Genomic DNA, 12,733 nt, shown 5'->3' with positions numbered 1-12,733 from the left:
TAAAGACAAGTGCAAAGTACCGCACATAGGAAGAAAAAAATCAAATGCACAACTACAAAATTGGGAATGGCTAGTCAGTAGTACCGCTGAAAAGGATCTGGGGGTTGTGGTGGCTCACAAATTGAATGAGCCAGCAATGTGATATGCAGTGTAGCTGTAGCTGTGTCAGTCCCAGGCTATTAGAGAGACAAGGTGGGTGAGGTAATATATTTTGTTGGACCAACTTCTGTGGTGAGAGAGACAAGCTTTCAAGCTACACAGAGCTCTTCTTCAGCTCTAGGAAAGGTACTCCCAGCATCACAGCAAAATGCAAGGAAGAACAGATAGTTTAGCGTAAGTAGTTAGCACATATTGTAAGGGTGTCTAAAATGACATATTGTAAGGGACCATTCAAGGTAGTGTGGCCTGTTAGCGCCTCTGCAGTCACAGGAAAAAAAGAGTAGGTTAGTGGCTTACAGATTGTTGTAATAAGCCATAAATCCAGTGTCTCCCTTCAGTCCGTGATTTTTAGTGTCTTACAGAGTAATGAATTTAAGCTCCCAGGCTCATTTTAGACACATCTCGGAGAAAATGAGCTGAAGTTAGCACGAACCAAAAGAAAACATAAACATCCCAGCTATACATCCAAATGTAGGTCATATTTAGAAGATGGAGGACTGGATGCTTCCTGAAAAGAAAAAAAAATGCAGTATCACATCACTCTTGTATAGCATGGTACCAGAAAGGTGAAGTATGAGTTTACAGATTTAGCCACCATACCAAGACTCATAATACAGTGAAAATCTGTACAGATTGGCCTTGATGGCTTTTTTTTTTCAACACGTCATATAGTAATCCTTGAACAACTGCCAAATTCCACATGAAAAGATTCCTTGGAAGAAAAACAAGTTATTTACTTCATAAGGGAGAAAAGTACCATGATTTGTGAAAGGAAAATACTGCTTTGACGTGGACAAAATCTCAGATAACAATTAATGGGAAAAGTTTGGGGTTATGATTTTACTTTATTGTGTAAGTATTACTACAGGGACCAAAAACAACTGGGTTATTTGGCAAAGATACCGATAAACAGTCAAATCACTATTTAATTATATTTAATTCATTTCAAAACTGGGGCCATAGCCATTTATAATAAGGCAAGAGTAAAGGGTTATATATGATACATTCCTGGAAGATTCAGGATTGGCAACAACTGCAAAGAGCTTGCTTTAGACAGAGTTTCCATGAATTTGCATGTGTTGGTTTTCATTAAAAAAAGCTTCAGAGTTCGCTTGTGTGTTCTTCCAAAAAGTCAGGCTTTTATTCATTAAAATAAATTATTTTTCACCAAAAGCACATCCTGCTTTTAACACTGTAGGCATCAAGTCTGCTACTTAAAGGAAGCTGTAATTACAGTCTCTTGTCATTTTTCTGGGAGTGAAAGTAACCTCTGAGGAAGTTGTGTTGTAGTAGTGATCTGAGTACACAAGTAGGAATCACGAGGAAAGCCTAGGTCTGCTCCTGGCTATGACATGTACCTGCCTTTATGTCCTTTGTCAAGTCACTGAATCTCTGCCTCAGTTTCCCCATCTCTAAAATTGAGAATTAGCTAGTGTTTGTAAAGTGTTTAAGAAAAAGGGTCAGATTCTGGGCTATGATTCAGAAGCACACAAAGGCCATGAAGTTGGTGAAAATGGCAGGTGAGAATTTCCTGAGCATAAGAGAATCCCCAGTTGGTGTAGAACTGGCGTAGTTGTCTCTGTAACACTACTTCTAACTTTCCCATCCTGATATAAGGGATATGTTTGCTATGTGTATGTGCTTTTAAACTATTAATGATAGCTATTGAATGTTTGCTAATAGAAAATATATTTTACTAAATATTATGTGCCACTATGATTCCAGTTTTGAACTAAAATTGTGGGTTTTCCTTTTTTGCTATTATAAACAAACAGTCTTGACGATGAATGAGCCATTTAAAATGGTTTTTTTGTACAATGTATAGGAACACAGGACTGGAAGGGACCTCCTGGGTCATCAAATTCAGTCTCCTGCTATCACAGTCAATCCAATCTCATAACCCTGTTCATAAATGTATCAAACTTCATCTTAGCACTATTAGAAGATTTCCCCCGCTACTCTTGTTGGAAAGCTATTCAAGAACCTCACTCCACTGTTAGTTAGAAATTTTCTTCAAATTTCCAGCCTAAATCTATTCTTGGCCAGTTTATACCCATCTGTTCTTGTGCCAACATTGTCCTTTAGCATAAATAACTCTTCGCTCTCCCTGGTGTTTTAGCCATTGATGTATTTATAGAAAGCAATCAGATCTCCCCTCAGCTTTCTTTTGGTTAGGCTAATCAAGCCAAACTCTTTTGGTCTCCACTTGTATTTTAGGGTCTCTGTTCCCTGATCAAGCTAGTACCTCTTGTCTGCACCTGCGCCAGTTTGAATTAACCTTTCTTGAAGAGGGGTAACCAGAATTGTTCCAGGTGAAGTCTTACCAGTGCCTTATACAATCACAGTAATATTTCCCTTTGTCTTCTGGAAGCATTTTAATTGTTATACCTTTTTATATATACCTTTTTTATGGTTCCTTTTCTAAAGACAATTTAGATTTAAAAATCTTTAACATTAGTGACAATTTAAAATTTATAATTTAATGAGATTTCCTGTGTGCACTGTGGTAAGAAAAAGTGTCAATAAGTAATTAACTGACAAGCATTAATGTTTTCCTGAGGAAGAGGGCAGAAACCTCTCTCAGTAGTCCCAGATGTTAGTTTTCAGTTGTGCAAGTATCAACAATTATCAGGTTTCCTAGTTTGTTTGAAAGAACTTGGAACAAGAATACTGCACAACCTATAAATATCCAACCAAAGATTTAGGGAATTAGCCAAACTTTCCGGTTGTTACTCTTTTAGAACTTTCTCTGTTTTTTTAAGGGAATGAGGAAGAGTTCTTTAAAAATCAGTTCCAAGTCTGCATTTACTAACAGTTAAAACAGCAAAATTGTCTAACTTTGTTTCCTTAGCTGCTTTGAAACCACATATTTTCCAGATAAAATGTAAGAAACATTTCCCACATTCCCTCAGTAGCCTTGTTTCTAGATTTTGAGCATTCTTCAATGATACTTTAGCAGGCTGTTTCCCTATCTTGCTAGAATCAGCAGCGGTAGTACTTAGTGTACCATTATGTATTCGGGTGTGGATACTTCCTTTTTAATAAATGAGTCAGAGAACAGCATGAGCTGAAGTTAGCACGAACCAAAAGAAAACATAAACATCCCAGCTATACATCCAAAATGGTGGGGTCTAAATTAGCTGTTATTACTCAAGAAAGAGATCTTGGAGTCATCATGGATAGTTCTCTGAAAACATCCACCCAAAGTGCAATGGTAGTCAAAAAACTGAACAGAACGTTAGGAACCACTGGGAAAGGGATATAAAAATCCACATGGTCACCCTGTGGCTATAAAGATATATTAGAATTGGAAAAAGTACAGTGAGAGGCAAAATAATGATTAGGGATATGGAACAGTTTCCATATGAAGAGAGATTAAAAGTAATGGGACTGTTCAGCTTAGAAAAGAGATGATTAAGGGGGAATATGACAGAGGTCTATAAAATCATGAATGGTGTAGAGAAAGTGAATGAGGAAGTCTTATTTACCCCCTGCACATAGCACAAGAACCAGGAGTCACCCAATGAAATTAACAGGCAGCAGGTTTAAAACAAACAAAAGGAAGTACTTCTTCACACAACACACAGTCAACGTGTGGAGCTTGTTGCCAGGGGTTGTTGTGAAGGTCAAAAGTATAACCACAGTCAAAAGAGAATTAGATAAGTTCATGGAGGATAGATCCATCAATGGCTATTAGCCAAGATGATCAGGGATACAACCCCGTGTCCTGGCTGTGCCTTAATGTCTCACTGCCAGAAGCTGGGACAGGATGACAGGGGATGTATCACTTTGATAACTTCCCTGTTCTTTTCATTCCTTCGGAAGCATCTGGGACTGGCAGTGTTTGAAGACAGGATACGGGGCTTGATGGACTCTTGGTCTGACCCAGTATGGCTGTTCTTTTGTTCTGACAAATTATATTTTAGAATTATTGTTAAATTATTCTTGAGTGCACAGATTGTGAAAAAAGTGCAATACATTTTTATTTTCATGAGTTTTGAATGGCCACAGACCTATTTCCTGAGCAAGAGAGGCAGAGCAATAAGTTGTATCAAAAGCACAAAATAAAGAGTGATCTTCCTCCTTCTGCTGAGAGAGATTTTACTTAACCCCCTTTGTACTGCTGTTTCCTTTCTCTTCAACAAACTCTCTGCTGCCCCTTTTTGAGTTAATGGCTGTGCTGGCTGCCCAGTGTGCTTGGATGCATACCAAACCATCCCCTGTTAGACACAACAGTGATAGGCGATCTGTCCCCAAGTGAACAGGGGAGAGATTTTCACTCAGCTTTTGGCTCCTCAGTAAACTCCCCTAAGTTACACTGCATGCTGTTTCTGACAGAGCAGTTGAAAGATATTTGGGGTTAGGAATGGGGGGCGGGATGGCCTATGGGTTAGAGAACATGTCTGCACATTTCTGTGTATTGAGTATACAACATCTTCCCTTTGCCCCCGTGTGCACTGATGATTCATGCTCTTTGCAAAAATAAACTGCAAGGGGGCAAGAGTTGTTTGCAAATTCTTCTTTTAAAGCTTTTCCTTTCATGCCTGTCATTGTTAATCTTTCAAACAAAGGCTCCATCTACACTTGGGGCTAGGGCTCTGATTCCCAGCTCCTGCTAGCTCTCATCAATGTAGCATTCTAGAAATAGTGGCTTAGCTGCTGTAACATGGGCAGCAGTACAGGCTAACCACCCCAGGCATGTACCCATGGCCGGGGTCCACACAGTATGTACTCGGGATGGCTAGTCCTTGCCTCCGCTCGCTGCTGCCTGTGCTACCATGGCTACACTACTACTTTTAGCATGTGAGGTCAATGAGAGCCAGTGCGAGTATGTCTACTGAACCTGGGAATCACACCCCTAGCTCCAAGTGTAGACATACCCACAGATATGTTGTTTGTAGTTGCCACCCTGCTCCCTCTCCTTTTTCAACTTTCAAAAAGTTACAGAGTGGCAAAAAAAAGCATAAGAAAAGTCTCCAACTTTGCCACTCTGTAACTTTGCCAAAGTTGGATAAGTTTTGAAAAGTTAGAGTAGCAAAAGGAAAATGAATGGGGGGGAGGATGTAGAAGTGGGGAACACACCAAACCTGTGTGTCCACCAGACTGAAGAAGGAACTTCTTAAATGATTAATTTCGCAGTAAAAATTGCACAATAGGCCTTCCTCGTATTTCCGGACATCACTTTTTCCGATAACTAAAAGCATTTTGGAAACATATTTTTCACTAATCAAGCTATTCCTGAGATGTTAGCAAATTAATACATTGAAGTAACATTTGAATTAAGGAACTTTCAAGAAAAGGAATAACATATACATTTGCATTCCTGTAATACAAGAGTTGGGGAAGATTCTAGGGAAATGGCTGACTTAGATAGAGAAAAGGCTTATTTTCTTATGAACAGACAAAACCCAGTCTTGTATTTATATTTCCTAGTGTCTTGTGCATCTGATCCTTGGTAACAAGGCAGATTTGCATAGGAAACCTGAGTTCGAGTGCTTGACCATGTCCATTCCATATTAGGTGTGTGTGCACACCACATGCACCGGTACCGGAAGTTTTCCCCTCAGCAGTACCCATAGGGGACCGGCTCTGGTGCCCTCTGGAGCGGCGCGCACATGCCATGGTATAAGGGGTGCCACCGGCTCCCCCCACCCTTTGTTCCTTCTTGTTGCTAGTGACAGTGCTGGTACATCTGCTGCTATCGTTCTCGTTCTCTGTTCATAAGAACGCTGTAGAACTTGTAGTATACTTAGGGATCTGGGGCAAAAATTGGTCCTGCTAGTGAAGGCAGGGGGCTGGACTCGATGACCTTTCAAGGTCCCTTCCAGTTCTAGGAGATTGGTATATCTCCAATTATTACCTTTTTATTTTTTAGATAGTAGTTTTTTAGATAGTTGTTGTAACAGTTACAGTCACTTAAGTCAGACAAAGAAAAAGTTTTGCTGATTCCTCTCCGTCCTCAGCTGGAGAAATAATGCCAGATGTTCCTCATGCAATGTCATAAACCTGCAACTCAAATTTCAAGGCAAACTAGAGAGGGCATAGAAGTCTCCTGTGAGAAAGATGTTAAAAATAAACTAAGAATACTGATTTTGTGAGTGAATTTGTTTATTTGAAATACACAAGTACCTGCTTACAGTGAATTTAGTAAAATTCTATTTCAAGTGAATCAGAATGAACTTCCCCAGTTGTTACAATGCACTGCAATCTGCATTGCTATTCCAGTTAGTCAAGTTTTTCTGTAGATAAAAAGTGACTTTCGTATAGGAAATTTCCACTGAAATGATATTCCTCTAATGATCTTTGTGGGGATGTGGTAATTACAATTTACAAACATGGTTTCCTCTTCTCTAGTTATTTTGCTAGACTGGATACCTTTACACTACTTGTCATGGCATGTATTGTAATATGGAGCTAGGAATGTATGTAGCAGTGATATATTAGAGACTTCAAACAGAAGTGAGTTGTTCTATCTAAATCACCTGAGAAATTCTTTCTGAGTTATCTGGACTGTTTGAAACTATCAGCGCTTCACTCCTCCAGGTTGTAAGAATGCTTTAGCAGCATTAGCATCCCCATCTTTATATGTCTTGCTTCCTGCTGAGGTAATATTTATAGCATTTCTGACCTTTGGGTGAACTCCCAGGTGTTAGTAGCAACTAAATGAGGAGTTTTCCTCTCTTCTCATCTTGGGTTGAGTTAGCTGCTGCATGTTCACAACAAGATACAAAGGAGACAGTTACAGTAACAAAAATCTAGAATACTTCATTTTTTTAAGCCTCCAGAAAATGAGCAACATTCTCGAGCACGGTCAAGTTGAAGCTACTCTCTAAAGGAGCACAGTCCCACTGTAAGAGGCATTTGTGTAATTAATCTGTTTAAGCATTTCAGGTTCAGCTCTCTTATTCCTGAAACACCATCAGAGAGAAATTTTCATAATACTTTGGATTTCTGCAGTCCCTTCCAAATTCAAGGATTTCACAGTGATACGTAACTATGAATGAATTAAGCAGAGGTCACTTGGGGGGGAGGGATAGCTCAGTGGTTTGAGCAGTGGCCTGCTAAACCTACGGGTGTGAGTTCAATCCTTGATGGGGTCATTTAGGAATCTGGGGCAAAAATCTGTCTGGGGATTGGTCCTGCTTTGAGCAGGGGGTTGGACTAGATGACCTCCTGAGGTCCCTTCCAACCCTGATATTCTATGATTCTCTTTTAAAATAAGTGGTATTATCCCCATTTTACAGATGGGGAAACTGAGACTTAGAATTTGTTACTTTCCAGAGGTCTCAGAATGGGTCAGCAGCAGAGCGAGGAAAAGAATCCTGGTCTCTTACCTTCCAGGCTTGTCTTTTAACCAACATAAACTCTTCAGGGCAAGGACTGTCTTTCACTGTGCTTGTACAGTGCTTAATACAGTGGGGCCCTGATCCTGGTAGGAGCCTCTAGGTGCTCTGTAATACATATAATTAATAACAATAATACTTTCTCCAAACAGTAATATATTATCAATTATTGCTGTGATATCAACACTGCTGTATTTGATAAGCATATTCACCTCTCTGTTTTTTTATCCAGTGTTTTAATGATTCAGCTGACAGAGAGACACTAGACTGATCTGCTTATTATTGTTTCATACATACTTCAATCCTTCTGGAGTTTCTAAGAATTCTCCACAATGGTAATGATAACTAAAAACAATGGAATCATTGCTGTTAACCACTCTGCTGTCCACTTCATTTTCCAGATCATCATACACTGAGCCACACCAATCTTAATACCAGTCACTTAGCCACCTTTCTGCTAAGCTTTCCATTTTGAAAAATGGCTACCTAGTTCCTCTTTGCTTCCGATCACTGAGATACAATTATGTAGTTCATGTTATTTTTACATGAGAAGGTGTGGGAGAGCCTACTTCACCTACTGCTGTAGGTACTTGATTGAACTTGCCAGAACATTAACATGCAGCATGGATTATTTTGAAAGCTTTCTGGATAAAGAGAAGAATATTTGCAGAAATGTGCCCATGACTTAAAGCAATTCATAGAAAGCACATATGTCTTAGAGTAGTGGTGGGCAACCTGCGAGCCACACGTGGCCCGTCAGGGTAATCCGCTGGTGAGCTGCAAGACAGTTTGTTTACATTGACCGTCCGCAGGCACGGCCACCTGCAGCTCCCAGTGGCCGGGAATGGTGAAACGCAGCAACTGGGAGTTGCGGGCGGCCGTGCCTGCAGATGGTTGATGTAAACAAATTATCTCGCGGCCCGCCAGCAGATTACCTCGATGGGCCGCAGTTTGCCCACCACTGTCTTAGGGAGGACATAATCAACTGCAGTTTGGATATTTAGAGTATATAAAAGAAGGGTAACTATATTATCTTGTTAAAAATGAGATCGTTCATTATTTTGCCATTTCAAAAAATGTCCATTTAACAAAATATTAATCTATTTGATGGCTCTCTACTTGCAGACTGTCTTATGAGTAGTTTTTGTAGATATGCATTTTGTTCTTATCAATCTGAGAAACTCTTTTGGGGAAAAATCTAAAACCCCTGCTATCTTTAGACAATTATGTGTCTGAAATTTGTGGCCTTCCATTCAGCCATCCCTGCAAATATGTCTACAAATATGCAGGAAAAAAACCCAAATTTCCATAAGCATGACAACAAGATAGTGTGTCTAATTTAAAAAGTGTTTAAAATCTTCCAGGAAACTGTGAGGGCAGGTCAGGGTGAAAGGCGGATATATGAATAGTTTTAAAACAGCAAAAGCAAATGAGGAAATTCAGACAAATTGTTTCAACGACATTAAGGTTGAGTCGCAAACCAACAATCAAAAGCCAGGAAATGCAAAGTGAAGGATAACATTCCACCTTTAATACATATCGTTATATTTCTTTGGTTTTGTAGGGAGGATGAGAGGGAAACTGTTTACGCATAAATTTGAAGCAGAATGATGTTCTTAATTTTGGATTTCCTTGCTCAGCCCAGTTTCTAGAACATCCCTACTATAAAATTGTTTTGTCTGGGAATAATCATGTTTTTAGTTAGATTTCTGGACCCACAACATTTGAAAAAGATTTGCAGCCTCTCCTCATGTTTCTCTTTTCCCCATTACTACCTCTTTTTGTCCTCCCATCAGTGTACATATTATCCTGTTGTATGCACCTTTACTGTTTTTTTAAACAGCTTTCCTTCCCCTTGCTCTACTCCGTCCCCAAAGTTTCACTTCACTCTGTCTCTGCGGGAACTGCTACACCCTGTATGTTTGCTCTCTCTGTTCTAGACTGCTCTCTCTCTCCCGCTCTAAGGCCTGGTCTACACTAGGGGACGGGTTCGATCTAAGGTACCCAACTTCAGCTACGCGAATAGCGTAGCTGAAGTCGAAGTACCTTAGTTCGAATTACTTACCCGTCCTCACGGCGCGGGATCAACATCCACGGCTCCCCCGTCGACTCCGCCACCACCGTTCACGGTGGTGGAGTTCCGGAGTCGACGGGAGCGCGTTTGGAGTTCGATATATCGCGTCTAGATGAGACGCGATATATCGAACTCCGAGAAATTGATTGCTACCCGCCGATATGGCGGGTAGTGAAGACGTACCCTAAGGTATTTTGTAATTCTCTAACAATACTGTAGCAATAGACTATATAGAATTATTGATGTTCTAGATAAACCAGATCAAAACACTATATTGGCCTCTTTTCTTCTCTCTCTCTTTATTGTATAAAAAATATCGTATTGGGGCTGAGAAACAAAATAACCCCTTTTCTTAATCATTTCAGTAACCAATGCACATGCACTGTATTAGACAAGTTCACTTTCTGATGAGATTCCCATTTACAGTTTTGCAAAGGTCAGCAAGTTGGCTCCAACGAGAAGCAAAAAGATACAGTTGGTAATGGCACGCTACCTAACAGAGATTTACACAAGTTTAGCTGTACAGACACCAGGGCAGGTGTCCAGAGTGGCTGGAGGTTGGGCTTACAGTCAGATCAGCTAGGGGATGGTGACTTTCATACTCTGCTAAGACTCCTGGTTTGCCTCTTACTGTGAATGCATGGTTCGTAGATGGTTGCCTGGATAGGAAGCACATATCACCTATAGCATTAGCATCAATTTGTTTCTACACACTCTCTCCCTTGAGCAGGATGATACTGGAACATCAGGCATTAGTGCAAATTTTAGATATGAGATTGATGATGCTCACCTGTATGCGCAATAGTTTATCACTTTGTTTGAGCTCAGGAAGGAATTTTTTTTCCTACACAGCATATTGACCTTGGTGTATAGAGTCAGCGTTTAGGGTTGGCAGTTAGTTCTGTCTCCAAAGGTAGGTGTTGCTGTTATCTTTCCCTGGAATGCTGTAGCAACTGCTGTAGGGTAGCTGAGGACCTCCTCAATATTGTTTGTGTAGTTTTCTACTTCCTTCACTGCAACTTTTGGTTGAAGCGTCTTGTGGTATGTTTGGATGGGCCTAATCTCTATCCCAAAATGTGACACCATTTTGGGAGCTGGTGAAGCTAAGGCGTAACAGAGGAAGGAGGAGAATAATTGTCATGGGAACACACCTCTGTCAACTATGGTTTGAGCTCCCTGACCGAGAGTTTGGCTACATATTGGCAACCCCTCCTTTGATGGTAAAATAGGTTGGGGACTGTTCTGTACGCTTCAGGGCATTTGTGGATAATTGAGCATAACATCAGGCATTATAGATTATGGATAACATTAAGTCAGAGTGAAAATCATTGCAGTTGCAGCCTGAGGCCTTTAAATCTCAAATATCTCTTTTGTTGAAACCACCATGCACAGCAGTGACAGTGAGCCATGCTCCCCGAACTTTCATCAGGTCCTCTACTACAACCTGACCTAACCTGAAACTTCTGATTAGTACTTTAACTTGAACCTCCTGCCGCCTTCCTCTCTCCTGGATATGTCCTTCTTCTTAGGCCTTGTCTCCACTAAAGGGGAAATTCGATCTAAGCTACACAGTTTGAGTTACGTAAATAGTGTGTAACTCAAATCGACGTAGCTTAGATCTACTTACTGTGGGGTCCACACTATGCGATGTCGATGGAAGACGCTCTCCCGTTGATGCCCCCTACTCTTCAATCCAGTGGAGTACAGGAGTTAACGGGAAAGCGATTTGCAGTCAATTTAGCGGGTCTTCACTAGACCCACTAAATCGACCGCCGATGTATTGATCGCTGCTCGTCGATCCCGTGGTAAGTGTAGACAAGTCTTTAGTGTCAAATTAGAATTATCATGGGTAAATAGGTGCATCTTGTCATGCGTCTCTTAAACAGCACCAGAAGAGTAGTGAGTTTTCTTATTGCTTTCACTAACAGTGGGAAATCTTGTTTTATGATTTCAGAGAATGATGAGGAGCAGGAGGCTCTGCCATCTTTGGACAAGCCTGGCTGGTATTCCCAAGGTAATGCTACCCATCTTTATGAACTGCTGAAGAAGATGACGGGCAAGCCAGAACCCAAGGTATTCAGCAAGAGAGGGGCAAGTTATCTTAATAGATGCACTTACCACCATTGATCTATTTATCACCAAATGAGTGTAAATTAGAACCTTATTACTGAATGTAGTGCTGACTAATCCCATTGAATTTCCATGGAGATTACTTGCAGTACTTTGTGCTTCACCTAGTAGTAAACATTTGAAGAAAATGCCCAGTAGATATTAAAGTTGGGTCCTATTAGTTAATTTACACCATAACTCTCCTAGTGCTGTTGTTGTCTGCATGATTATTTGTTTAGCAGTGCCAATGGGCTTGTGTACAATACACAAGAATACAGTTCCTTCCTGCAGAGCGAGCAGTCTAAAACATAGATATGTGCTGGAGAATCCAGTATTGGGGATAAAATAGTGGTTCTTGTATTTATTAATACAGAACAGCAAGGGAGAAGTTGACTAGTTACATTCAGTTTCTAGGAATTATAGATATTTACTGCCTTTCTCAAAAAGGAAAAATAAATGTGGTACAGAATATATATCTGATGATGCATGTGTGTGTATATATCTACTCTGTGTGCACGTGTGTGTAATAAAACCTGTGTAATCTTTTCCTGTAGAGAAAACAGATGAACAAGGTTGCGTAAATAAAAACTTGGACCATTGTGTCACCCCATTCAATGGGTGAAATCCTGACCCCTTTGAAGTCCATGGGAGTTTTGCCATTGACTTTAATAGGGCCAGTTTCACCCAATATGTAGGCTATACATGTAAGTACAACATGACAGACTGTTCCATTCAGAAATAAAGAGAAATGATCAGAATTTTCCTTTGTTTCAAATATTTCCCAAATTTGTTACATTTTTTTTTAAATTCTGTTTTATCTGCTTCTCGGTGCACTGCTGTCTAATATGCTAGTTTAGTCAACCAAAATGCCCTAGCAGTGTTGTCCTATGTGCCACTCATATTGCAGTGTTCTATTGTAATGTCAGTGGAAGGCCAGGGCATGGAAGGTATTCAGAGGCAAACCAAGGTGGAGTGAAAGGCCTGCAGTGAGGAGCCTTTTTTTATAAAAAGAAACCAGATTTTAATAAAACATCCATTTGTTGTGTCC

At 40.3% G+C, this 12,733-nt stretch overlaps 1 protein-coding gene across 1 annotated transcript in view; it reads left to right on the top strand.

Annotated features, from left to right (window-relative positions):
• Positions 1 to 12,733, top strand: part of LOC120400755 (dermatan-sulfate epimerase) — a 267,676-nt gene that overhangs the window by 146,314 nt on the left and 108,629 nt on the right. The window contains exon 9 of the mRNA XM_039529703.1: positions 11,531 to 11,649. Coding sequence (XP_039385637.1) covers positions 11,531 to 11,649 — 119 coding nt within the window. The remainder of the gene's footprint in view (positions 1 to 11,530; positions 11,650 to 12,733) is intronic.

The sequence above is a fragment of the Mauremys reevesii genome, linkage group 3 (assembly GCF_016161935.1).
Source record: "Mauremys reevesii isolate NIE-2019 linkage group 3, ASM1616193v1, whole genome shotgun sequence".
Taxonomy (NCBI): domain Eukaryota; kingdom Metazoa; phylum Chordata; order Testudines; family Geoemydidae; genus Mauremys; species Mauremys reevesii.
The sequence above is the reverse complement of the archived record's forward strand: the minus strand, read 5'-3'. Positions and strand labels throughout refer to the sequence as shown.